At 47.2% G+C, this 26,303-nt stretch overlaps 1 protein-coding gene across 2 annotated transcripts in view; it reads left to right on the forward strand.

Annotated features, from left to right (window-relative positions):
- UBE2O (ubiquitin conjugating enzyme E2 O) overlaps positions 1 to 26,303 on the forward strand; it is a gene marked incomplete at its 5' end in the record, with an annotated part of 66,828 nt that overhangs the window by 35,153 nt on the left and 5,372 nt on the right. For both annotated transcript variants that reach the window (XM_082492078.1, XM_082492079.1), the window contains 16 exons: positions 444 to 503; positions 5,595 to 5,705; positions 6,608 to 6,705; positions 8,254 to 8,317; positions 10,093 to 10,236; positions 10,886 to 10,995; positions 11,790 to 11,940; positions 12,754 to 13,256; positions 16,089 to 16,243; positions 17,699 to 17,811; positions 18,887 to 19,012; positions 20,228 to 20,317; positions 22,701 to 23,358; positions 24,300 to 24,436; positions 24,896 to 25,099; positions 25,809 to 25,866. In XM_082492078.1, the coding sequence (XP_082348204.1) occupies positions 444 to 503; positions 5,595 to 5,705; positions 6,608 to 6,705; positions 8,254 to 8,317; positions 10,093 to 10,236; positions 10,886 to 10,995; positions 11,790 to 11,940; positions 12,754 to 13,256; positions 16,089 to 16,243; positions 17,699 to 17,811; positions 18,887 to 19,012; positions 20,228 to 20,317; positions 22,701 to 23,358; positions 24,300 to 24,436; positions 24,896 to 25,099; positions 25,809 to 25,866 (2,782 nt within the window). The remainder of the gene's footprint in view (positions 1 to 443; positions 504 to 5,594; positions 5,706 to 6,607; positions 6,706 to 8,253; positions 8,318 to 10,092; positions 10,237 to 10,885; positions 10,996 to 11,789; positions 11,941 to 12,753; positions 13,257 to 16,088; positions 16,244 to 17,698; positions 17,812 to 18,886; positions 19,013 to 20,227; positions 20,318 to 22,700; positions 23,359 to 24,299; positions 24,437 to 24,895; positions 25,100 to 25,808; positions 25,867 to 26,303) is intronic.

Below are 26,303 nucleotides of genomic sequence, written 5' to 3' on the forward strand. Positions count from 1 at the left end.
ACAGATATTTGCGGGTATCTTGGGTGAAAAGCGTGCAGGATGAGACACAGAGCTGTGGTGCGATGTGCTTCTTCCTGTGTCTCCCGTCTTCTCTAGTGCATAGACTGGATGTGGGTAGGAGATGATGCATCATGCAGACAGAGGAATAGGAGAGAGATGCTTGAGGTGATGTATGAGTCAGAATGTCTGCACCCACTTTGATGTGTCTGCTGACTTAGAGCACAGTTGTGGACAGATCAGCTGGTTGCTGTGTTTCAGGTCTGTCAACTGGATTTTGTGAACGTGCCGAGGGGGTTAACTCTGTGTATGCAAGTGCCGCCTCATGCTCTGCTGAAAACCTCAGTCCAGAGGATTGGGATACTGTGCATTTGTATTTGTCATGTTATTTCTGACTAAGTATCATCTGGGGTCACTAAATTCAGTGTCTGTCTCTCTCTCCTTAGCTGAAGCTTGAAGATCGCTCTGTGGTCCCTCGAGATGTGGTCAGACATATGAGCTCCAGCGTAAGTGCTTTTTTTTCTTTATCCCTTTTTTTATTGTGATACCGCTGCATGGATTTCTAAGACTTGCCAAATTGCCTGAATGGCATTGAACGGTAATGCTTTGAGCATGTTCTATTTTTAGTGTGTTTGATAGACATAGCTGTATCCTTTGAAAATGAAATGCTGATAAGGCTGCCTCTCTACTGCTGCATATCTGCAAAGGTCTCCTGAACAAGGGAGCCTGATAATCTCAGGTGCTGAGACAAGAAGCTTGTCTATCCTGCCATCCTTTTAAGTTTTAAATCAGTCCATTCTGAGACGTGGGAAGCGTGGACCTGCTCTCCCGAACCTAACAGGGAGGCTGGAGTGGAGACAGATCACATTGCTGCTGTGTGCCTTTTGGTGTGCTATGGTAGGAAATTTGGAGGAAATATTGTCGGGGAGACCTCTCAATCTACAGCGAGCACCATCTTACCTGATTTCTCCCAGAAATACAGCAAATCCCAACACTGCTGAAGCATCTGACACAGCTAGGTCTGCAGAAAGCAAGCTGGTTCTTAATCAGCAGCCTATAATCACTACCTTTACTCTTCCTGGACACTATTTTAAGTCCCAGTCATTCTGTTCTACGTATACAACATTTGTACTTATCAGAGATATGTGGATTTGGTTTTTTTGTGTAGGAAAAACTGGGAATGTTGTTCAGTATCGATTTTCAGATGAGATGCGGTGTCTTTAGGAGCTTAGCTAAGTTGGCAATTTCTTGCTGTTGCTTCCACCTAACCTATAACCCCAAGCCATATGGCCTGCCATGTGCACGCCTCTATCTTCTCTTGACTTGCTTCCAGCAATGTGGCTACCAGGGTTGTGATGAAGCAGGCAGCTGGCCACTGACTGCTGCGGTTGCACCACATGGTGTGCAGCCTGGTGCAGGGATGGGGAAGGCCCATCTCTGACCTGGGTGTTTTGTTGGGTTTTGGTGGTGGTGGTTGTTGTGTTTGTTTGGTTTTTTTTTAAATAAAGCCTTTTATGTCAATTGGAAAAAAAAAAAAAAAAAAAACCAACAACCAAACACCAAAGTTAACCCACCCCTTTTTCACAGAATGTTCCAAAGAGAAGAAAAGGGAGGAAAAACTTAAAGGGTAATTTGAAAAATGCTGAAACAATATATTTCCTTATGAAGTGTAATTGTTGTTTGAAATGGAAATTTGGAGTCAACATATCTTACTAAAACTGCAACTTTACAAAAGCTAAAACAAAGAACAGCTAGCAAACCGAAACATCAGCTGTTCATGCCGTTGTACCTGGCACAGCTGGACTCTGCAGTGTATCCTTCTCGCTCAGAGGATGTTTGGAGTCCTGCCTCTCAACTGTTTGATCTCCAATGCTTCTTAAAGTCATTTTAAGCTTTCAGGAGAGCAAATTGTTCTCCTCTTGGCAAACATGGATGTGCTGCTTTTGTTTGTAATTTCCATACGCATCTGAGCAGAAATTGGCTTCTCTGGCTTGCTGCACGTGTATCGGTAGATGCATTACCCAGCAGTTGTTTTGTGTGCTCGTTTATTTTCTGTTTGCATGCTTAAACACTGGCTTTTGCTTGACCATTTGTACTAGTGGCTGATAACTTCATTTTTAATTGATTTTTTTGGTGAGGGTATAACTCAATTTCTTCTCTGTTCAAAAGCATAGCAAATCTGAAGATGACTTCTCCTTATCCTCAAGTATGTTTTAAATGTCAGTGCTAAATGAAACAATAAACCCCTTCTATCCCAAAGAAAACCTTCACTTGTTAATCAGATATATTCCAAAAATTACAACAGCATTTAAAATAGAAAATCTGCAAGTGTCAGCCTGCCAAATTCAGGATGTGGGATGGTTGCCCTGCACCAGTTGGCCTGGCAAATGCACAATGTGGAACTTACTCTGTATTCACCACACTTGCTTAGGGCTCGTATTTAACCTTGAGCGGGAAGGACTCGAAATCCTCTGTGCCTCGAGAAAGGAGAGCTGCTTCAGATTCATGTGCTTCTCATCAAATACTGAGTGGGGGAAAGACTGCTTCAGGGGGTAATGCATAAAATGAGGTCATTTTCTCTGAATGCAGTTGGGCCAGTAAATCTAATCCAGCGGGATGAGAAGTGGTGAAAGTGGCAGAGTTCATTTTTCCAGGTGATATGCTAATTTGGGGAAAAGATTAGAAGTGGGTCTGTAATCTCTCAGACACCTGGATTTTGTTGCTTCAAAGGGTGCTGGGCTGTCTCCTTTACGTAAAGGAGTAAGAGGGTGGTGTAAAGATCCTGTTATTAGAAAAGAGCATTGAGGGAAAGAGTAGAAGGATGGGAGGCGGATGATGTGGGATTGAAGCCGGTGCTCGCTGAGCTGCCATTCTCTCAGATGGGAGTTTGCTGGTCTGCCTTAAAGCTTTGTTTCTGATGGGGAAGGAAAAAAAATCACTTCTTCATCCATTCAGTGCTTAAATATTCAGTATCTCCAGTGTGGCGCATGCTGTCAGGGTACCAAAAGGAGCAGGAAGAAGTTCTGGGGAGCGCACTTCATTCTGGTGCGAGTGGGGCTTGAACCCATCAACTCTTCTAACGAGGATCAGCCACCTCGCTTTTCCAGTTCGGCTGTTGGGGTTGATGGAAATTGATTTTTCTTGCCCTGGAAGACAAGAGACAAGTTGGCAACTTCTCGCTCCGGGACTGCGTTGCTGAGCGCTGCTATAATCTCATGGAGTGATTCAGCAGAACCCCTCAGCCTGCAAATCTGCCTCCCCTGTCGCAGGCTAATGTTTCATGCGACAGTGAAATAAATAAACTCATCATAAACAAAGGTTGGGTGGCAGGTGAGGGAGGAGGGCTGTGACTCAACAGCCCTGTAGCTTCTGGGGCTGCTCACAACATTGATCTCCGCTTTCTTAACCACCCACAATGCTCTGTGCTCGCTCAAGTGTTCTGCAGCTGGGAGGAGATGCAAGCTGACCTAAACCTGGTGCTCTTGCCCATGACTATCAGCACCCGACTGTTAGATGCGCGACGGGCTTGTAGGGTGGTGCGGGCACCTTCTCTGTGGGGAAACTGTCACTTAGAGAATGGGCAGAGGGTGTTTTTATTACTTGTTATTCTTTCACCCTCAATAAAAGAAGGGGTTCAGTCCCAGAGACAAAGGTGATCCACAGAAACTGCAGGTGTTGGACTGTATCGTATCTCAGAGCTGCTGTCATGTTTGGCTGCTGATAAAGGAAAAAATAATTCTGCAATGCTCAGTGTGTAGCAAGGAATTTGTTTCTTGAGGGTTTTTTGGTTCTGACTCCTACACAATCTAAACCACGGGGCCTGAACCGCAAAGCACGGGCGGAGGGTGGACTGGGCGTACTTAATTTAGCTTAATCTGGAGGAAAGGCAAGGTAGGTGGGTGCGCTCTAGGCTGCGGAAGCTGTGGGTTTGTTGAGCAGGTGCCATTTCTGAGCGGGCCTCGCTCATCCGACAGCTCGAATCGTGCTGACAGCAGCTGTTGTGAATCCGCCGTGGTTCTGGCAAACCCTTTTCAGGTGAGAGTTACGGTGCAGCTCTGCCGGGCTCTTTCCTGGCAGCTTCTGCAGGCTGCGACCTACGTTAGGCTTAGCTGCTGTCTGTCATGGTGGAGCTATAGCTGGGAAAGGCTCCTTTCGCTTCCCAGCCTTTCTAGAAGGAAACGGGAGCGATATGCGGAGCAGGTGGAGGGAATGAGCCCCTACTGCCTCGGGCTCTGCCAGCCCTCCTGGCTGCGCTGGCTCGGCTCTGCACGGGCGACATGTGGGGCAGGACCCCCTCTCCTCATCACCTCGGGGGGCTGAGGAGCACAGGGTTTGTGTGATGTGAAGAAGAGGACTTGCAGCAGGCAGGTGGAAAGCGAGAGAGCCAAATGGGATGAGCAGTCTGTCCAGGAATTATCTTGGACTGCAGATATCTGTAGGGTGTCTTTGCTCTACCAGTCCCTGAGATGAGACTGGATGAGTCGGTCACCAGCGAACTCCTGAACTCCCTGTCCAGGGCTCTGAGTGAAAGCCTTGAATAAATATTTGATGTGGTCAGAAGAACAGCATGTTTATAAGTGGACTGAGCAAACAAATCCACTTCTCGCAGGGTTATAAGCCCTTCGAGTGTTCTGCTCAAGTCCTGTTGGAGCAGAGACCTTGATGTTTGAGATAAGGACAGCTTCAGAAGTTGCTGATACTGGGGCATTTGTCATGCTGGCCCTCAGTCAACTTTTATAATGGACCTGTGGTCTTTAATAAATAAGAGTATTGATTGTCCCAGCTGCCAGGAGGCCAAGGCAGCTGCCGCATTTGACAGTGTTTGGGTTAGCAGCCCTTCCTTGCAGGCCTCCACCATATGTGTGAGCAACGTGCATATTGTGTGCTCCCTGCCAAACTATCCCCAGAAGGCTCCTGACAGCATGCATTATTTTCTTGAGGACAAAAAAGAATAAAACTTTGCTTAAAAAAAGTGAGGGAGGTAATGACAACCATCTCATAATTGGACGAACTGTAAATTATCTGGCTTGAAACCTTGAAATCTGACTAAAGGTGCCAGATTTTTTTTTAGTATGGCATCAAGTGAAGATCATTTATGATGTCCTGCAAAATCAACCTTTACATGAGAAGTCACAGATAGCTTTAAAGAATTTCTCTCTTGTTCTGGGGTTGATTACCTATACCTGCCTTTGCTGACTCAGGGCAGTACCTGCAGGGTGCTCCTATGGAACTGCAAAGATCTACTCAGTTCAATAGACCAAGGAGCCATGCAGATTTTAAAGCAATTAAATACTGATCACCTGAAATAGCATGGTCTTATTTGACCAGATGCAGGAGTCTCTGGGCTGCTGCTTTAGCAGCTGTCGCAAATTTTAACTGGGAAGAAAACACTGCAGGTCTTTAATAGTGACCTCATCTTCTGAGTTGTCCCAGGGTCATGTGAAATGCCCCTTCAGAACAAGGGCCTGAGGGGAAAGGCAGGGTTTAGTCTTCAAAGTTTACTTGTCTCTGCACTTCTGATTTGTACACAGAACACATATGTGCGTAGGTAGGACCTTCCCTAGGTGATAAACCCTTCTTCTCTTCTGCATTTTCAGGACAGCCAGTGTGGAACTGTAATTGATGTCAATATAGAGTGTGCTGTGAAGCTGGTAGGAACCAACTGCATCCTCTACCCTGTCAACAGCAAAGACCTGCAACATATCTGGGTAAGAACACAGTCAAAATACACATGGGAGCCAGGGCCTGGTGGTTTGGAGGGATGCTGCTGTATTTCAAGTAACACATGCAAGTGAAGCATCCATATTGTGCAAGATGCATCTGCAGCTTGGTTTTATTTTAAACTTACTGCAGGCATCCTTTCTGGAAGAAGATGATGCAGTATCGCCTCATCTTCCCATCTGTTCTGTGTTTCTGATTACATTGCTGAGACCAAATTGACTTGGAGGGCTATGCTGACATGAAATTGTGAGAACTTTTGCACTGAGATGGGCTGGTGTGACAGCCTGATTGAGGCAGCCCCATGGCAGTGGCACAGAGCTTTTGAGCTGCAATATCATTACTGTTTAAACAGGCTATAAAAATGCTGCAATGAGTCGAGCATCTTTCTGTTGAGCTGGAACAGTCTGAATCATACCTGGTTCTTCCTCTTGAGTGGGTGGGTGATTTCCAGAGACCAGGCAGGATGGGATTTCATCATTCTTTTTCCTCTGAGGAAAAAGATAATTTGGGAGTGAAGAGCAGGAGCGTCACAACCCTTCTCAAGAAACAGTCTGTGGAAAGGCAATGGGATACAAGCTCCTCTGGGATGGAAAATTAGGCTCAGCGATAAAATTTAATTGTTAATATTAACTGAAGGCAAGTGTGAGTATGCCTCTACTTTGCAGAGCACCTCTTGAACAGGACGCTTGAATGAAGTTTGAGATCTGAGGTGGGGAGAACCCAGAGAAAGGCTGAGCTGTTTAACTGACATCCAGGCTATGTGCTGACTGTCCAGCAAACTCTTCAGTGTACCTTAATTCCAGTTTACAGCGAGATCTGCAGACTTCCTTGGTAGCTCAGAGTACAAGGGTTGATATTTATAAGGTGTTTTTTCCTATTTTCTTCATAGCCTTTCATGTATGGTGACTACATAGCCTATGACTGCTGGCTGGGCAAGGTCTATGATTTGAAGAATCAGGTCATCCTCAAGCTTTCCAATGGAGCCAGGTACTTTCTGTTGAAGACCGTCCCTCTTGGGTTTCATGATCCTGATCTGTTTTAAGAGAACTAGGAACAGGCTGGGCTTCTCATTCACATACTGATAAGTTATCTGCTTGAGTTAACTTCATATGTAAAGTAAGAATACATCTTTCTCTGAAAACCTCGAGATTCATTGGTCACCCTCTGGAAAAGCTGTTGTCTGAAAGGTTACAATTTTTTTTTTCAATCTCAGCAGATGAGTGCTTCAGAACTAAAGCACACTGGTCTTTAAACTGCACATCTCCCCTGGAAAAGTGGCTGTTAAAGACGGATCGCATAGTCCAGACCTTTTCTCAGTAGGAGAGCGTAACTTCGCTGAGATGCAGGGAGGAAGGATTCTTACCTTAAAGTCTGTGAAAGTGAAAAACGTGTAGCTAGCAGTTTTTATCAAAGACCAAAAAGCAGCCCAAAATTGACCAGCTTTGTGTTTTCACTGTTATTTGCAACTGTATTAGGAACGTATTTTTTCAATGAAGACATAATCCAGAGTCATATCTCTAGAGAGATTTCCCCAGAGATATTGAAAGAAATATCTGGTTAACTTCTTTCGTAGTTCCGCAAAGCCAGCAGAAGGACCTGAATTCTGTTCCCTGTGCATGTCGAACAGTTACTTGTGAACTAAACCCCTCTGAATTCACTACGTTCACTCTGTTACTGAGGCCTGTCTTGTCCAACAAACTTTTATTATTGATGCAAGGGAAGGAAGGAACCAGCAAAGGGCCAAGAGGCGTATGGGCCTGGCAGCTGGGGAATAACCAATCTGTCTTGTAAATTGTGTGTTGACATTGATGTTTTTTTTAAAAAAAAAAAAAAAAAAAAAAAAAAACAAACAAAAAAAAAAACAACAAACTAACAACCCTGCAGCCAGCTCTGAGTCTTTCTAAGAGAAGCGAGTAATGCGAGACCTATAACAGATGATTGGTGTATGTGTCTGAGATTTTGATTGTTTTAGCTTTTGGTTAACCCAGGCTGGAAGGCTGTTACGCATATGTTAAAACTGGGAGCGAAAAATAGCTCCGCTTCTCTATTTGTATTGCCTGCAGTTACTGGTGCTTCAAAACCTTGCTTGGTTTCTGCTACCAGCTCGCACATAGCTGTGTAAAATGAGGTAACTGTTTTCAAAATCTTTCTTCCTCATGAATAGTTTGAAATCCCCCCAGAACTCAGTCTGGAAATGAAGCTATTACTGAAGCGAGTATACCCAAATTGTCATTAGGTTCCAGTGGCGGTGTGAATAACAAATGGGACTTTGCAGCAGACAAATCTTGTCCAGCACCCCGCATATTACTTGATTTTATTTTTTTTTTTTTACATTCTGAAGGGAACTTTTAAATACCAGGCAGGGCTTTTATACAGCTTGTCTATAATCAGGTTTGCTGTGGACCATAAAGGCGCAGCGATACACTGCTGGACGTGGCGACAGACCCGCTCAGGCAGCAGCAGTTAATTTGGTGCTGTTTGCTTTTGAGATGGATGGCTCTGGAAATGCAATTGTATGTCTTGTCTGTTTTCCAGGTGTTCTATGAGCACAGAAGATGGAGCCAAGCTGTATGATGTCTGTCCTCACGTCAGTGACTCGGTGAGCTTACGGTTCTCCTGAGAGTCTTTTTGATCAACTTCATCTTGTAAGCTTTTTGTGCAGGAGGGAGAAGGAAGGCAAAACCATAGGCGCTTATAAATCCTAATAATTAAACGGTGCATCACAGCTAAAAAACACTTCACTAGATCGTCACTTGAAGTAAGTGTAACAGGATGTAGCTTAAAGGTAATGTTAGGAAGGAGCAGGTTTTGAGTAGGTATTACAATTAGTATATCCACCCGCTTTCTTTGCAAACAACTTGCATAACATGCAGTCAGATGGCTGATGTCAAGTTCACTGTCTGCTCATTATATCTGTACGTGCTTGAAAAGGCTTTACTCCATTTAACGCTTTCAAAATTGTTCACCTTCTGGAAAAGGGCATGTTGTTTAAAAGGTGTTCTGCTAGAAGCACATTTCCAGACAATGTAAAATACCCTCTCTTGCAATTGTAATCCATTGCATTCTCTGAATGGAGACCTGCTACCATACTGGCGTTTTCCAAATCATGTGGTGGGGAAGGTTTTGCTAGCTTTTGGGTAAAACATAGAGTTCCCTGTGTGATGATGGGATCTAACCTCTCACCTTCAAAGGCTGATGACAGCTTGCTTGTTCTTCCAAACAGCGTCAGTGCTGCGCCCCTGACAGCGGCATTGGGAGTTGACTGAGAATGGCGTGTAATTCTTAGGAACTAGCAATGCAGTCAGCCCTTATCCTTCCCAGCCTTCAAAGCGAAGGTCCCTTTGATCTAAAACTGCACTTAAAATTTGATGCCTGTTTCTTGAAGAGTAAATGGAATATCCGTTTAATAGGATGTGCTGCTGTGGTTTTCTTGTTCTGTACAGAAAAGGTGTGGTCTGTTGCTAGATATTCTCCAGTATCTTAGTCTCTGCTACTTTGGGTCGTGCAGCATGTTTTTTGCTTGCTAAACAGATGCTGTAGCAGCATGCAGCTTCTGGGTACCCAGTGTTGAGATACCTTGTTTTGAGTCAGGCTGCCTTTAAAGTGTACATAGTCCTCTGGGGACTCGTGGTTTGGTCTGAAACATGAGTTGTCTCCAGTGTTACTCCTGATCCAGTACTCAGAATTGCTGTGTGTTAGATACTTACCTGACTCAGATCTTGTTGCACTGCTCTTATCCTTTCTGGCAAATTACAAGACTTGTTACACTTTTGCTCTCAGTATTTTACCTACCCTAAACTGCTCTGTCTGCCCCCGCATTCTGAATCTTCAGCTCGTCAAGTCACTCTAAATATCAGCGGGAAAGAGCTCTAGGGCAGCAATTGCTGTGTTTGCCATCTTGTTTTGTTTTCAAAGAACTGTCATATTAACTAATCCACCTAAGATAGCAATAATACAAGCTTAATTTGACAAGCAGAGGAGCGAAGGTAGGAATCCTCTGGCTCTGAAAGCTGTAGGTGCTTGAATTACAGCATGGAAAAGAGATGGGTGTCCTTGCCCGGGACTCAGCCCACCGTGGCTACCTTGTTACTGAGAACATTTGTGTGGAAATCTACATCTTTTGTTTCCTCCAAGTACCTTTGCTTCTCCCCCACTGAGTCATAGTCCCATACATGTGTGACAGAGTGGGTTGCTATAGGAACTGCTGGGCTGACTTCAGGAGGGGAATGAGCTTTAAGAGATGGGCAACTTCTGGACTTTTCTGTTATGGTTAATCATACTGATCACAAATGAGAGAAGAGAAATGCTGGAATCTTAAATCTTAAGAGCAAAAGTACTTTATGCTGTCTTTTTTCCCCTCTCTTTCCCCCACAGGGTCTCTTTTTTGATGATTCATATGGCTTTTATCCTGGGCAAGTCCTCATCGGGCCTTCTAAAGTCTTCTCCAGTGTGCAGTGGCTCTCGGGTGTGAAGCCTGTTCTGAGCACAAAGAGCAAGTTCAGAGTGGTGGTGGAAGAGGTAAGGACTGACAAGCTGACGCACACGGCCACCTTCTGTACAGAATGGTCCCTGGCTGGCATTTTGGAGCAGAGTCAGCTTGCCATGGTAACCTTCCAGGAGCAAACGCACTGTGGCTGTGGTGTTCTGAGGTGACAAATTTCTCACTGTGGACTGACAGGACTTTTGAGTGTGGTTTGGCTTTTCCTCCCGGGGTCCCTGCTGGCAACCTGTAAGGCGATTGTGTGCCAATCCACTTAGAGGCCAGTACTGCTGATCATTAGGGCAGCAGAAGCACCTCTTCTATTGAAACTTAATGTTGCGTGCTATCCAGAAAGGGAGAAATGTTGCTGACTCTTTGCTGAAAGGAGCAGCTCCAAGTCCATTAGCATGTCTGTGATGTGTGACCACTGATTTGTATGTACTATAGCTTCCTTCCCAAGCCCAGATGCTGTCTGTCTTGAAGTTAAAAACTGTAGAAGCTCTTGGTGTTGCCAAGAGCTATGCTATGGGAGCACTGTATTGGTGCTAGATGTGGTGAAACTACATTTGGCCATCTTAAATGATAAAAGCAGGTTTGCTGCTTTCCTGTGTGTAAATGTTCAGGTCCTAGACATTGGTCTAGGAAAGCCTCTGAAAAATTAAATTGCCCTCTCTCTTTACATTGTAGGTACAGGTGGTAGAACTAAAGGTTACTTGGATCACTAAAAGCTTCTGTCCTGGAGGTACTGACAGTGTGAGCCCTCCTCCCTCGGTAATCAGCCAGGAGAACCTGTCCAGGTGAGATCAGTTGAACACCTCTTTTCTCTCCCAGCACCCAGGGCCTGCACAGACTGCGGGTGACGTGCCCACCAACTGATTAGACACAACGCTGCTGTTACCAGTGGGGTTTTCGCCTTGTATACCTGTATATTCCAAATCAGTTTAGCAGATGCTTGAGTTGCCAGTACAGGGGTTAGCATCCCACCAGTCCTCTCTATGCACTTCTCAGCTGGAGAGTACTTGGAGGAGAGCGGTGTCTGGCTACAGCTTGTTTCTTCCCTTGTCCTTCCTCTTGTGTCTGGAGCAGGCTGCATCTTTTAACTGTGTGTGTGCAGTAGGCAGCAAAGGTGTTCTGCTCTGGACCCAGGCTGGTGCTGAGGGAGCATCTGGTGCCCTCTGCAGGCTGCAGCTGCAAAAATGGGACACACAAAACTCGGAAAGAAAAGTCAGATGAGTAACACCACAATGCAGTCTGGTTCCTGCCTGGACTTCATTAGCTGGAGGAGAGCAGCTCTCAAATGACGGCAAAAAAAATAATGCCCACTTCAAATGTCTCTGGGAGGGGGAGCTAGAGGGAGAGGAGTGACTGGTGTCCCATCCAAACCCTTTGTATCCCCACCCAGTCCCTGGTGAGATTTCCCACTCCTCCTTTAGAATTGTGTGGCTGGAAAAGATTTGATGTGGTGTTGGCTTCTGCCACCCCAGAAGTTCCGTTGGCGTGAGGTCATGCCAGCCTTGCGGAGGCCCTGGTCACTGCTAGGTTCTGTTACTGCTTTTGCACTTTGCTCATGGTTGTCCTCCTGTTCTACCAGGGTAAAGCGTCTGGGGTGCTTTGACCATGCCCAAAGGCAGCTCGGGGAAAGGTGCCTCTATGTGTTCCCGGACAAAGTGGAACCTGCAAAAATCACCTGTGAATGCCCAGAGAGAAACTGTGTCCTGGGTGAAGGATCAGTTGCCAAAAAGGTGAGCTGGGGGGTTGAGGGAGACATTGACTTCTCTAAGCATTTCTGTTCGCTGTGGCTTTTAAAGCAGAAATCTTCCCGGTAGTCATGTGGTCTGAAATGTGACTCCTGAAGTGGTTGTTGTAAAGAGTAATGGCTTGTTATTGCCAGCAGCGAAGTAACCTTGTACAGCAGTCTGACTGCACTGAGGGAAGCATGCAGCTAATGCCATGAAACAACATGAACAGGACCTTGAACACAGAGGTGTCACCTTGCGGGGGGTCAAGCTGTGTCAAAGCTGGTGTGCTCTGACAGCCGGGACTGATAGACACATGTCGTTTTCATTAGTGTAACCTCAGGGTTCTCATGGAGCTGAACTGTTTGGTTAAATCCTTGCTACAGTGAGACGAGAAAGAAGTCTCTGCTTCCTGGGCCAAATGAGTCGTGCTATGGTTTCTGCATGCTGGCTGTAGAGCAGCAGTGTTCCTAGAATAACAGGATATCATCAGCGGGGATGGTGACCTCCCTGCATAGCTGTGTCTGTTACATAGATTAACTTGTGCAGCCTCTTGTGACCTTCTGTAACAAAAAGTTCAGAACATGCTTAAAATAGCCATAAAGGAGCAAACCTCGCTTTCCTTGGACCAGTCCAGTGCTGCTCCTGAGTAGAGCAGTGGTGAGGTGCTGGTTTGCTGAATCCTCTGGTGTAGGCAAAATGTGCAGAGGCCCATGGAGTGCCGTTTTCCTCTGTGTACAAAACTAACCGTTCCCCAGGTTGGCTGGAAGCTTGCTGAGAGTACAGGCATGTTGTCTGACCCAGGTCTGCGTTCTCTAGGTGAGGCGGTTGCTGAAGAAGCAGATAGTGAAGATCATGTCATGCTCCCCAGAGTCTCAGGGTACCAGTGAAGCCCCTGACAAAGAGTCTGCTCCAGCTGCTGACCAAAAATCAGAAGAGCTCAAGCCTGGATCAAAGTGTGAGCTGGATGACTCTCCCAACAGTGCACTGAGTCCTGGGGAGAGAAAGGAGGAGCAGCCTGAAGAAGTAGGGAAGGAGAAAGGGGGAGCAGCAGCACGACAGCAGCAGCCTCCATTTCTGCTGAAAGACGAAGGGTCGTCTGACTACCGGCTTCAGTCCATGGAGCAAGACGCTGATGATGAGGCAGCTGATGACACTGATGACACGAGCTCTGTCACCTCTTCTGCCAGCTCCACTGCCTCATCCCAGAGTGGCAGCGGCACTGGCCGCAAGAAGAGCATCCCTCTTTCCATCAAAAACTTGAAGCGGAAGCACAAGAAGAAGAAGACCAAGATTTCACGAGAGTTTAAGCCAGGAGACAGGTGAGTTGGATTTCTAAACACGGGTATACTTGCCAAAATCTTCCTTATCAAAGTTCTCTGATGTAAACCCACCTCCTCAGCTTGGGTGGAAGATGATGGTGTGCCTCGTGTTCGGACACCGCTTGGTAGTAACCAACAGTGATTATCTTGTGATGACGGTGCAGTGGCCTGTGTGAAATCAGCTTGGTCTCAGTCCAGCTTCTGATGAAACTGGGACCCCGTGACATGACACCGGTGCTATTTTATGTCAGCTGTGCCTCAGGGCATCGACAGAATATCTGTGCTGTGGTAGACTCTGTACGCAGAGGAGGAGACAGGTGAATAAAGATCGTACAGCTTAAACATGACACTAATTGGTTACCTCATTGGCAGCTTCTGCAGAGAGGCTGAGGGTAGACCATGCTGGCAGGAACGGACAGCTTATCCTTGGAGAGCTGTCTCCAGATCAGCACGGAGGTCTTTGCTGGCAGGGGGTCACACTGCTGTGTTCTCTGTCCTTGCCCTGCTCTGGTGAGAGAACTGCAACTTTTGCCAGCAGTATACTTTTTATTGTGGTTTTTTTTTAATGAACAAAGTGCACTCCTTGAGAGCCTTGGGGGAATTTATTTCAGTAGCTTGGGGGAGGGAGCATCGTGTGTGTCTACCCATTTCTAGATAAAATGGGATCTCGGCAGGTTTCGCCTTTTACATAACTTGAGAATGTTTAAACTGTTTTCAGGGGATGCCGAGACATCTGACAACTGGCTAGCCTGTCTTGCTGGCTTCCCTGGGCTGCTTAGCTGTATGCAGATCCTGCATCAGAAACAAACTAGCGCAAGATAATGTGCGAGAAGCCCCACAGAAAAGTGACATTATCAGGATTCAAGGGATCTGGTAGTTTGAGAAGGCCATGAACTTCACTCACATTTTGTTTAGTGTTTTAGCTTTGCCTGTATGCAAGGAGAGCTGTTCTTTTAGTCCTTGTGGGTTTTGGAGAAATTGGATTTGAAGGTCACAAACCTCAGCGGAGCAGTATTCGAGTGAAAGAAAAAAATGGGAGTGTGTGGTAGAGTTCCTGGGAACTGATTTCTCAGTTCACTTTTCACTTCTCATCCCCTTGCTGAGTGCCTCTACTTCACTAGAGATTTTGTTAAGGAGAACTTAGCTAGTAAACCTGGTAGTTTTCTGCACCATACAGGCAGTGGGGAGAAATCCCTGTGTCAACAGCGAGAGATTCCCGTGCTGTATCTGGGCAGCTCTGCACAAGGAAATGCAGAGATCGGATGCTGGGATGCTTTGCAGAGATGACCGTGTCACAGCTAATAAGAAATAGAGGCTTTTTCAGCACAGAATGTGAAAACTCAGCTGATGCATCAAAGGGCATATGTGGCAGCTGGTCACAGCTCAGTATGAGGGGTCTTCACTGCCTGAATATTCAGATGAAGCTGGTGAGACCATCAGTAGGTGTGCTGCCAAGCGCTGCTGAGAAATGCAAAGTGGATGGGCTCGCTGCAGTTAGTCACCAGATCTGATGTGTCAGCTCGTGGGCATCTCTGACTGCAGGGGGCCAACTCAGCATGTGGCTTTACCATCAGTTAGTGACCAGCTGGAGCTCTCAGGGCAACGCATAGACCGCTGGTTATTTTTTAGTGAGGATGTACAGGGATTTTTATTAATGTCAAGTCGTGATTTTTGTTTGTGAAGCAGCATAAACTGGGCTGCAAAGGGGACTGTGTCATTTCCTTGGGTGGTCTGCCTTTCCACTCTGCCATCCTCAGCTGCACATGCCCCACTTTCCCCAAGGAGCCATCTGTTGGCATGTCACCCACCACGCTGGACCTGTTACAGACTTCCTTCTCTGGTAATTTCTTCTGTTGAGAGCTAGCCCTGCTAGAAGCCTTGTAGTATTTCCACTTAAAAATACTTCTCTGACATTTGTACAAACAGGGCTGGGGGGAAACTGTTGTATTTGCCTGTTGTATCTTCTTTATGGTTTGACTTGAAACCAACATAAATGCAGCACTTGTGTTATGTCTTGAAGGCCTGGCCAGCAAAATAAAGGCAAGATTTAAAATCGGCATGGGATTCAATTTGTTCTGTGCTGTAGGAGAGATGAAAATGGTGGTGGGCTCATTAGAAGAGTGTCCAGCTCTGTTCCTCCTGCCCCCAAGCAACTTGTCTCTTCTAGCAACTCAGTGGAGTACCAGCATGTGGTCTATTGTTGCATGTTTGGGTTTCATTTCTGAGCTGCAGAGAGACACATGTATGTGTTTGAACAGCTGGGAAGGAGACTTTTCTCTTTTAAACAAAATCCTTTTGGTTTACCCACATTCAATATGTTGCCTTTTTTTTTTTCCTTTCTGGAAGGGCTGAGATGGATGCTGCTTTGTCTTTCCTTTCCAGTCCCATGCTCCTCTAGCTTCAAAGACTCTTCTAGCCAGGCTAGAAGGTGCTTCAGTGGAGAAGATCTTGAGTTTCAAACTATTTGAAGCTCCTGTCTTGCCTCTGCCAGGGGTAGAAAGTGGGTGCTGGTAGATACTAATTTTCTCCACTGGGAATAAAAGCGAGCTCCGCATTGGCTCCCTGGAAAGTAAATCCTCCTGGAGTATAGACTTGCAGCAGTGTAACATCTGCAGTGATTAAGAACCCATCTAAACAAAGCCTGCTGTGTAGCTGCTTCCACTGGGACTAGACAGGGTTTTCCGACTTGATTCCCAGCCTGCTGATATGTGTACCTTTGTGTTGCTGAGATCCATCGTGATTCCTGATATTGGCAGCACCACGTTCTGGTTGTGCTCATGCACGTTCCCTCTGGTAACCCTCTGGTAACTCGTTGCCTCTCTGTGTTCCCAGGGTTGCTGTAGAAGTGGTGACCACGATGACTTCAGCTGACGTGATGTGGCAGGATGGCACCGTGGAGACAAACATTCGCTCCAATGAGCTGATTCCAGTCCATCATCTGGACAACAACGAGTTCTGCCCTGGGGATTTTGTGGTGGACAAAAGAGGTATTGGGTGTCAAAACAATGCTCTCCTAAGGGAACAAACACGGTCTTAATTGCAAAGTGTTCTTCAATCTGGATCTTCTAATGTACATTGTAGCCCGTTTTATGGTAGCTGTTTGGAGTACTCGCTTCAGGTTGGCACGAGAGCCTAACAAGGGACAGACAGTGATTTAGCTGACTTAACGTGAATGTCAGCAGAGAACCATTATTTAAATACCAAAGTCAAACTATGACAACAGGCAAGATACGGAAGGAATAAATGCCAAGGAGCAAAGCTAGGATTCTCAGTATTTCTGAAGTGTAGAGGTGACCCACCTTTTTGAAAGTGCTGAACGGCTCTGAGCTCTCTCGAAGAATGAGGGGAGAAATGAACAGCTCACTTCAGGCTGTTTTCTCTGTATGGCTTGTCATGATAATGACCCTGGAGGGTTTTGGGGTCCAGAGGCATCTTGCATCCCTTTTCTTCACCAAACCAATTGGGGACACTAGTGAGGGTCACGGCACAAGTTCAAGGAGGCTTACAGCTTTTGGATATGAAATATTGATGGCACACCATCTGGCTGTCAGCTCCTCTTCCGTTCTAGCAGGGGTAGGCCCTCAACAGTGGACAGCACAAGATATTATCAGGTTGGGAAGAGGGAAAGCTAGCTTAGCTAAAAAAGGTGCTGTTTTGTGTGGCCATTTCTGATTACTAATAGCCTGACTGCTCTTGTAGGTTAGACGTAGTTTGTGGAAACCAAATTTATCCACCAGCTCTACCATTCTAGTTTTGTCTCTGGGAATCTGTGTTCCTCTGTCAAACATATTCTCCAAGCAGTCTTGGGATGCCTGTGGTTCCTTGCATCCTCCTGCTAAGGAGGCAGGAGATAGATCCTTGTCAGCCAGATAAATCTGAAAGGTGTCTGGATACCGATGTGCTGGATAACAGCCCCAGCCTGGAGAGGTGCTCCCGGCCCAGCATTGATGCTGTTGGATCCCCGATGCCAGCCTTCCACCTTTGTTGTCCAGTCCATTTTTCCAGAGGAACAAAACCGTTCTGGGTGGCACATTTTTACATGAAGACCTTGGCAGCCCGAGCTGCTCTCAGGGGCCCCTTGCTCAGCCTGTCCAGAAACGCGGACAGTCTTGGTGCAGAGCTAATTTGGAGAGCAGTGCACTAAGGTGACAGTGTGTTTTTTCTCTTCGTGATAGAGCTCAAAAGTGGTCCCAAAGCGAATGTATTCACCCTGTCCAGTACAACATAGTCTTACTTTGTCATTACTCCATGCCCCATTAAAATGCAACTTGTTAACTGAGTACAATTCTGACTGTGTAGGAGGAGCTGGTTTTCCTCATGCCATTCACAAATGGAAGGTTTCAGCAGTGAGAGACTGGGAGCTGACAGCCTCGGTTGCTGTGTGAAGTCTGTGCTCCTTCACTTAACTTGTCTATTTTCTTCCCTACCATTGCGACCAAAAGCTCAGAGCTCCCAGGACCCTGGGTTATATGGTGTCGTGCAGTCTGGTGACCATATTGGCCGTACCTGTGTGGTGAAGTGGTTCAAGTTAAAATCCAGCGGAGACGATGTGGAGGTAAGTGCGGGAACCAGCTAAGAGAAAGCAGCCACAAAACAGCACGAGCTTCACAGATAAACACAGATTAGCCTGGGAGTCAGCTCTGCAATGGAGTTTGTCTTTGAGGATGGGAACAGCAATGTGCTTTTGGACGTGGGAGGCTTAGCCCGAGGTGATGTCGGTTCATATTTGTAGATGCCTGCAAAGCAGTGAAGAGGGTTTACATGCCATAATCAACATCAGGCTCTGATATGGATGAAGATTTTGATGAAGTTGTCACAGACAGTCGATTTCTTGAGTTTACTATAAGAATTTTTCCTTTTCATGTCTTTACTAGTTGATGGAAAGAAAATCCATCTATTGCATGTTGTCCCACTTGCCTCTGCCAGGCACTACTGCCTATAGTCAGCCTGGGACCTTTCTCTCGGGGCTTGTAAGAACGCTGTAGTTTGCAGAGTCTTGACAGACTACAGTCTAGTTGGAGATGAGAGGGGGACTCGATCCACACACATCTGGTGTACTGCTTTCTGCCTTAGGATGGGAAACCACATTGTCATAACTGAGCAGGGCCCTTTATATCCAGAAGCAGAAAGTCAGTCCGGCCTGGGGTTGTGCTCCACTTTACCCCTTTCTCATTATTTGTGGGCTCCTAGTCCTCTTTCTCCAGGAGAAATCAAAAGAAAGATGTTTCCCATTAATTCACAAGATTGTGTCAGACACTTCCTGTTGTCTTGGACCATTTCAAAAGTAAACTGAAACCCTTTGGGCCCCAATGAACTGCTTTGAGAAATCTGGGTGTTCAGAAGGGAATAAAATGTTGCTCTTGAATGTCTCATGATCGTAGTGATGTGGAACCTGAAGTAAAGGTGAGGCTGAGCAGATGACACAAAATATCTGCTTCCTTTCCTTGATGTGCCTTGATTGATGTGCTACAGGATGAGGTGACAAGAAGGGACCTGAGCAGCTCCTTGCAGACTGTTGGAGCAACTGAAAATTGACAAAATATAAGAGTACTTTCACATGTTGAAGGCATGCTCTGAAGGTCAACGCAGCATCCTGGGCCTGACATGTTTGCATTCTGTCTCCGATGCAGCTGATCGGGGAGGAGGAGGATGTGAGTGTGTATGATATTGCTGACCATCCAGACTTTCGCTTCCGCACTACTGACATCGTGATTCGCATTGGCAACTCGGACGGAGCCACAGCTAAGGAAGATGAGGTAGGTTCTGGGCACAGTTATGTGACTGCATTGTTACCAGGTGTTAATGGAGACACCCGAAAGAGTCAATAGGAGGGCCTTAGGCCCCACATGGGCATCCTAAACTCCCTAGCTTGTGAGTTCTGTATCGGTGTCCCCTGCTGTGATGAGTAAGATATCAAATCTCTAAGTCTGGTGGAGACGTAACCTTGAAATTTTGACCTTGGTGATGGAGTCTATAGCTGAGCAAGAACAAAGCTGAGACAAGAATCAAACGTATGCCTGAGGGCTTTTAATAAAACTCTTGCTTAGGATTTCAGAGTAACTTCTAACATGAGGATATTCTGTGGACTCCTGAACAAGAGTAAAGGTGGATTTGTCGTGAAACCAGTTTCACTTGGCAACAGAAGATCGGGGTTCTGGGTTTTATCTGAGTTATTATGTACATGTTAATTTTGTTGAGCTGATTGATCTCCTGGGGAGGAAGAGGGAACAATTTCTATTGTAATGGGTGCACTCTTTGCTAGGAAACAGGCTTCCTTACTGTGCAGGTAAGACCTCCAGCTTTTAAGACTGCTGCCCTAAAAGGGTTAACAGGTGTAGCGTGGCTCTTATTGCGGTTCTAGTTTCAGCAGCATGAAACACATCCACGCTTGCTCAGCTGACCTAAATAACCTTCTTCCAGTGCAAGATGCTACTTACTGTGCACACCTTGTGCCAACTGTGACTTGTTTGTTCTCGCCTGCGCTCTCTCTGCTGGGAGAAGCTGCTGTGAGCCCCTGATGCTGGGTGTCAGAGCGCAGGGCTGGCTGCTGGCACCCCAGTAGAGGGCAGCCCGATTCAGAGAAAGGTCCTGTTCCCTTGATGGCACAACCCCAGCTGTGCTGCCTGCAGAAAGGCCACAGCCCTGCTGCAATGGCCCTGGTCCTGATCAGAAGTCAGGATCTGCTGCCGGACTAGCCCTCCTGGTGGTCCTCTCCTCCTTGCAGGGAGGAGGCAGGATTTTCCCCATCTCCGTGGCAGTGTTTTGGGGTTTCTTGTGGAAACCCCAGCTGTAGGATTCTTTTCCCCCTTCACGTGGGACCCCAGGACTCCTGTCACTTCTGCAACAGGCTGCAAGCATTGCTTTAGGTGGGTCTCCAACCTGGGGAGTGTCTGTTTCTCAAAACCTTCCTGGCTCTGCACTGAAAGGCCTGGGAAAGAAAAGGGGCTGACAAACTGCTTTTGTTTCCACAGCCTTCGGTCGGACAGGTGGCTCGCGTGGATGTCAGCAGTAAAGTGGAAGTGGTGTGGGCTGATAACTCCAAGACTATCATTCTGCCTCAGGTGAGGTCCTGTTCCAGCTTGCGGTATCCCTGTAATTCTTAGCTGAGTGACAAATCTTGGTTTTAAATCCTGGGTGCAGAGAGATTCACTGGGTAAGGGAACCTTGCTCTATTTATTGCTGCTTTCCCATATGATAGGGTGGCTTCCCAATCCTGTTAGCACAAGAAAATCCTTCCTTTGTCAGGAGGACTGGGCAACTAATTCATCATCACTGCTCTTGAATATAGAGAATAGGAAAGTATGGGCAGACTGTGGCTCCCTTCACATTGCTGCTCTGCGCGTTGGCAGCTCTGACCACGGCCCTGCTCCTGCCCTCCAGCCCCTGCCCCTTTGCAGAGGGGGTTGTGGAGCGCAGGGATCATCAGTTCTGACTTGAGCCCAGGTTCACTCTGTTGCTCAACTAAGGCACTGCTGAAAGACGGTTGCTTGTTCTGTCTTGCTTGTGAAATGGCACCATAGCGTTTTCTTTGGCTAAAGAAGCTCCTACAGAAGCTGGGCTTAGAGGCACAAGTTGTGACCTTAGCTAACCTAGGGATCAGACCCAATTCTTTTCCCAGGGCAGGGAGGGAAAGGAGCTGAGTGCAAACTTAAAAGTATAGATATAGCCACACTAATCCACTTAACCCCATTGGTTTGTCTTCTGCATTTTTCTAAGGTTTTTTGTTGCACTGTCTTGTAATCTTATTCGCTGCTCCACGTACAGTTTCATCCCATGTCTCTTCTCCTTGTCACCTCAAATGAAGGCAGACAGCTTAAAGATAAGAGAAGACCTGCTTCTGTAGGGTCCCATCTCCATCACTGTGGCAGAGAACACTACTGCCTCTGCTGCAGAGATGCATTTGCGAGTAGAAAGCACTCCGTCAAGATTTCTTTTTAAACCGAGCAGCTCTGCATTAATTACAGTAGAATAGTCAATGCCTGCACTATGGCAGTGGACTAGAGCGTTACAAAGCAGGCTGCTGTCTCCCTTCCCCCTGTTGTCACATGCGCTTGGATCACAGGCACAATCAGAGGTCTGATGTGTGCTCCACAAAGGGCTGTTCTCACACTGCGGTGCTGGGGCTCTGCAGCAGCTCCTGCTGTGTCACGCCAGTCCCTTCGATTCTGCTCGTCTGCGTAATTATGGGAGTCGGGGAAATGTCAGGAGTGTGAATTATCAGTTGGTAAAACCGTGGTTTATCAATGCCTGTCCATGTGCCCAGAGCCGAGCTGTCTGGGTGCTTTTTCTCAGCTCTAAAAATAAAGATGCCATAACCGGCTAATTAACTTTCCAACTCAGATTTGGATTAGCTTTGAGGGCAGTGAGTTTTGACGGCTTTTCCTGCCTGCAGTCACTTGTGTTGAACCTGACTAACCTCTGTTGGCTGCCTGTCTCTGGGTGGCACAGGACTAACCAAACAGTGCTAGTTCAGTTCAAGGCTTTGACAAGATGACTGAGTGTCCATGTGCTTTAGCCTCTGGGGTCAGATCTTGCAAGATTAAGAGGATTCTTGGGCTGTCATTCAAGTGTCAGAAGCCTGTGGGTAAAATGCTCCATCTTCTAACTCTTAACACGGCCCTATAAAGTCGTTCTTGCTCCCCTGCTTCAGTGTTGGAGCCCATAGCTGGAGCATGTCTATAAGCCTCTGCAGCAGGACCTTGTGAGAGACGTAGCATGTGCAAAAGCATGATTATAAGAGATGAGGCTAGATGGAGTGTGAATGGGTCCAGTTTCCAATAATGAAGGGGAAGAGAATGTTTTAAGTAAGAGCTTACTCAGCAACTTGGATTAGGCTTCATTGTCCCAGCGGAATTTTAAGCAGCAGTGACATAAAACAGCTAAAGCAATGTAGCAGAGCTATGACGGCAAGTAGTGTGGGCCACAGTAGAAAGCTGGTATGGGAATGTTTTCCTGGTTCCAGCATTGTTTCTGTGGAAGGATGGAGTGCGGAGGCAGCCAAACCAGGGCTCTGTGCCAACACAGTTGTTGGTGCAGAAGCAGGACCAGAAATACTAACTCTGCACACGATACCCAATACCTCTGAACTAGCTCTGCATTCAGAAACCCTGGGGCATCCAGGTAGCTGTTTGGCGCCTGTGTGCTCTCCTTGGCTGGATCCCAGCCACTGGGATGGCTGCAGCCCGTCTAGAACTTGCCCTAGTTTTCCCCCAATGCCCTACTTTGCAAACTGGACGATGGGGCTATGCTGATTCATAATCTGTGCCAGTCATTGAGCATGTTATTCAGATCAAACACAGTCCACCCTGTGTAGATGGAAAGGGTTGAAACAGCCCAACAGATCCTAGATGGAAGCTCCCTTTTCATGGGGAGAACTGACTTGCATTTAAAAACAACTAAAACTGTGCTTCAGACTAAGTCTTTTGTAATTCTGCTCTCCTTTAGCACTTATACAATATTGAATCAGAAATTGAGGAGTCGGATTACGATTCTGTCGACGGCAGCACCAGCGGGGCATCCTCTGAGTGGGAGGATGAAAGCGACAGCTGGGAGACAGACAATGGCCTCATGGAAGATGACCACCCAAAAATTGAGGAGTTAGAGCCTGAGGAGCCACCAGCGGAGGAGGTGAAAAAAGTAGAGGAACAAGTCCAGGGAGCTGTGGCTATGGCAGTTGCAGATCTTGCTGCAGAGAAAGCTGGCAAGGACGGAGCCCCAAAGAGCTTCCGGGAACTAAAGGAGGCCATCAAGATCTTGGAAAGCCTGAAAAATATGACTGTGGAGCAGCTGCTGACTGGCTCTCCTACCTCCCCAACTGTGGAGCTGGAAAAACCCACTCGGGAGAAGAAGTTCTTGGACGATATTAAAAAGCTGCAGGAAAATCTAAAGAAGACCTTGGATAATGTGGCTATTGCAGAGGAGGAAAAGATGGAAGCCATGGTGGAGACAGAGAAGAAAGAAGAAAAAGCAGAGGCACAGACACCAGTGAGGTCGGAGTGGCCCAGTGAGACACCAGTGCTCTGCCAGCAGAGTGGGGGCAAGCCTGGAGTCACCTTCACCAGTGCCAAGGGAGAAGTCTTCTCTGTGTTGGAGTATGCTCCAGGTGAGTGTGTCAGCTCAGGCCAGTGTGGAATACTCTGTCTTTCATTGCTGTCCTCCAGTGTTTCTTTCTCCAAAACCTTTGCTTCTAGGCTTTTTGGATTGGGTATCCTCTCTTCTTCCTAGTTCTTTTCACAGCTCATTTAACTGGGGAGGAGAAATGAAGACAACTTCTGTAGCACAATCTGTTCTAGGACCTAAACCTGGCTTTTAGATGGCATCTCTGGGAACTACCGTAACTCCTCAAGCCACAGAAGTGGGCTTCCCCTCTGTCCATGTTGGTGACTAATTTCGGAGGGCTGTGGAGATCAGTCAATTTCTATTGCAGATACTTTCTTGAAAACTGCAGGGTTTGTTCAGGCTTTTTTTGCAGGGATGGATTGGTTGAGAAGCAGAGCAGGAACAGCTGGTGTTCTTGTGCTGGGTGTCCTCGGTGGGTGAGTGTCCTTGTTCACTTGCGCCAATGTTAATCAGCCAAAAATAAAGAGGAGCATCTGGTTGTGTGAAATATAGGTGACAGTGGAGTCCAAGGTGCTCGGCGAGCCAGGCAGCCGGGCCAGACGTGAGAAGGGAAAGGTGGCCAAACTGTTCTGAACCTGCAGGTACAGTAGAAATAAAGATGGGGAGCTATGCTAAGGTATTGCAGAGAAAGAGTCATCACTTTGTGCGATGCATCATTGTCCCAGCTGTGGGACAGAGCTCCTTGTGGGGCACAGGGACAATGTTGTGTGGGACCATGAGAACAAGAGATGCAGGTTGTGGCTGCTGTACAGTGTGGGGAAAAAGTCAAATAATCTCTAGGCTGCTTCCTGGCTCAGCACCAAAGCAAGTCGACTTTCTTCTTCCAAATTATAGGTTTAACACATGGATAGATTTGCCTTCACAAGGAACCTGTGGCGGTTTCCGAAGGCAGTTTTTAATTCCATTCTCCTCTTTGCCCCACAGATACCCATGCCTTCAAAAAAATGGAGTTCCAGCCCCCAGAAGCAAAGAAGTTCTTTAGCACCGTGCGGAAAGAGATGGCTCTCCTGGCCACTTCCCTGCCTGATGGCATCATGGTTAAAACCTTCGAGGATCGAATGGCAAGTGTCTGCTCTCAAATGCCTGTGTTAGTGCTGGGCTCAGCATCCGGATTGCTTTCTTTGGAATTCCCTGCTTAGCCCTAATCCCTTGCAATTAAAGCTGCAGGAATGTGTGCAGCATGCAAAATACGGCTGTAATTACCGTAACCTGCTGCTTTCACATTCCCCAAGTCAGGGTGACAAACAACGGGGAGCTCCTTGTTGCAGGAAGCCTATGCCGGGTGCTTTGCCCGCTGATCTGCCAGTCCCACTGAGTCAGCAAGGGGCTGATGTAACCAGGGAAGCAGCTTGGGGATCGCTGGCTGTCCTCTGGAGCGCTGCTTCTAGGGGGAAGGTGCCCTGAGATGTGTTGCTTGAGCTGAGTCAATCACATCCCCCTCTCTCCCTCTATGTAAATACAACCCTGCCAAGGTAAGAGGATGTTTCGTAGTCCCTGGCTTATATCGCCTCTCTCCACAGGATCTCTTCTCAGCACTTATAAAAGGGCCCACACGCACGCCCTATGAAGATGGCCTCTTTCTCTTCGATATCCAGCTCCCCAACATCTACCCTGCTGTCCCACCTCTCTTCCGCTACCTCTCCCAGTGCAGTGGGAGACTGAATCCCAACCTGTATGACAACGGCAAAGTGTGTGTCAGCCTTCTGGGGACGTGGATAGGCAAGGTAACGCTTTCATCTGCCCATCTTTGGGAGTGGTGGTTGTGCCAGGCTGCTTTTGGAACAAGCCACTTCCCACCAGGCCAAGAGTCCTGGGTGGCTTCTGGTCTCATGTGGTGCTTGAGCGGGGGATAGCTCTGGCTTTGGGCTCTGTTTTAGATGTCCAGAGCAGGTAACAGGTGTAGTTTGGGTTCTTCTGGGACTGTATTTGGCTCTTGTCTGTCCTTCCTTGATGAGAAGCCTGTGGTCAGACCAGCCAGGCTGTGTCATGGTTGGACAGAGTAGATGCCAACACCAGCATGGGGTGTTCTCCTGTGGTTTGGGTCCCTGTCTCCCACACTGCAGACAAATCGGGTAGTGTGGCACAATGTCCAACTGGAGATTTGGAATAAACAGAGCCAGGGAAATGCTGTGGTTTGGCCAGGTAGATCAACAGGGCAGCTGGGAAGGGGTGTCTGCTGTGTGAGGTTACAGCATTCCAGGCAGAACTGCCCTGATGGGGTGCAGTGCAGGCAAAAAAGTAATGGAGAGATGGATTGGTACAACAGGACACTAGTACATCACGTGCTTGTCGAGTCAATCCCTTGTTCCTGCTGCAAGCCAGAGGATCTTAGCAATAGGAATGCAGAGAAGCTGGGGCCTCGCTTCATCTAAGTTATCACAGAGTAAACTGGTGGTGCTTCAGCACTTTAACATGTTTGTATGTGCGTTTCAGGGGACAGAAAGGTGGACCAGTAAATCCAGTCTCCTTCAAGTACTCATCTCCATCCAAGGTAAATGATCCCACAGAGCCTGTGGGACAGGAAAAGGCAGGGGGAGGAGGGGATGCAAGGTTATCCCGGGGTGGGGGGTGGGTGGGGGAGGCACAACTGGGATCTGGCACCCCGGTTGGGTTAGTGCTGCCTTTTGCTCTCACCTTGCTGGACAAAACAGTGTCTTTATCTCTGCAGTTCATCAGTCAAAGCAGGTGCAAGCTTTTCTCATGCCCACATTTTTGGCTGCATCTCAAGTCTCTGACACAATGCTTTCCCTTCTTCTCACTGCAGCAGCTAAGCACAGAGCTGTTTTCCTTATTATTCTGAGCTGACAAAGGTGAACTAACCTCAGCCAGTTACTGAAGTTAGTTGAAGTTGCTAAACTGGGCTTCTTCGCAGGACTGTTTTTTATCCCCACTGAGTCACCCGCCCATCCTACACTGGGCATGTTTTTG

This window comes from Vanellus vanellus, assembly GCF_965231255.1.
Source record: "Vanellus vanellus genome assembly, chromosome: 17".
Taxonomy (NCBI): Eukaryota; Metazoa; Chordata; class Aves; order Charadriiformes; family Charadriidae; genus Vanellus; species Vanellus vanellus.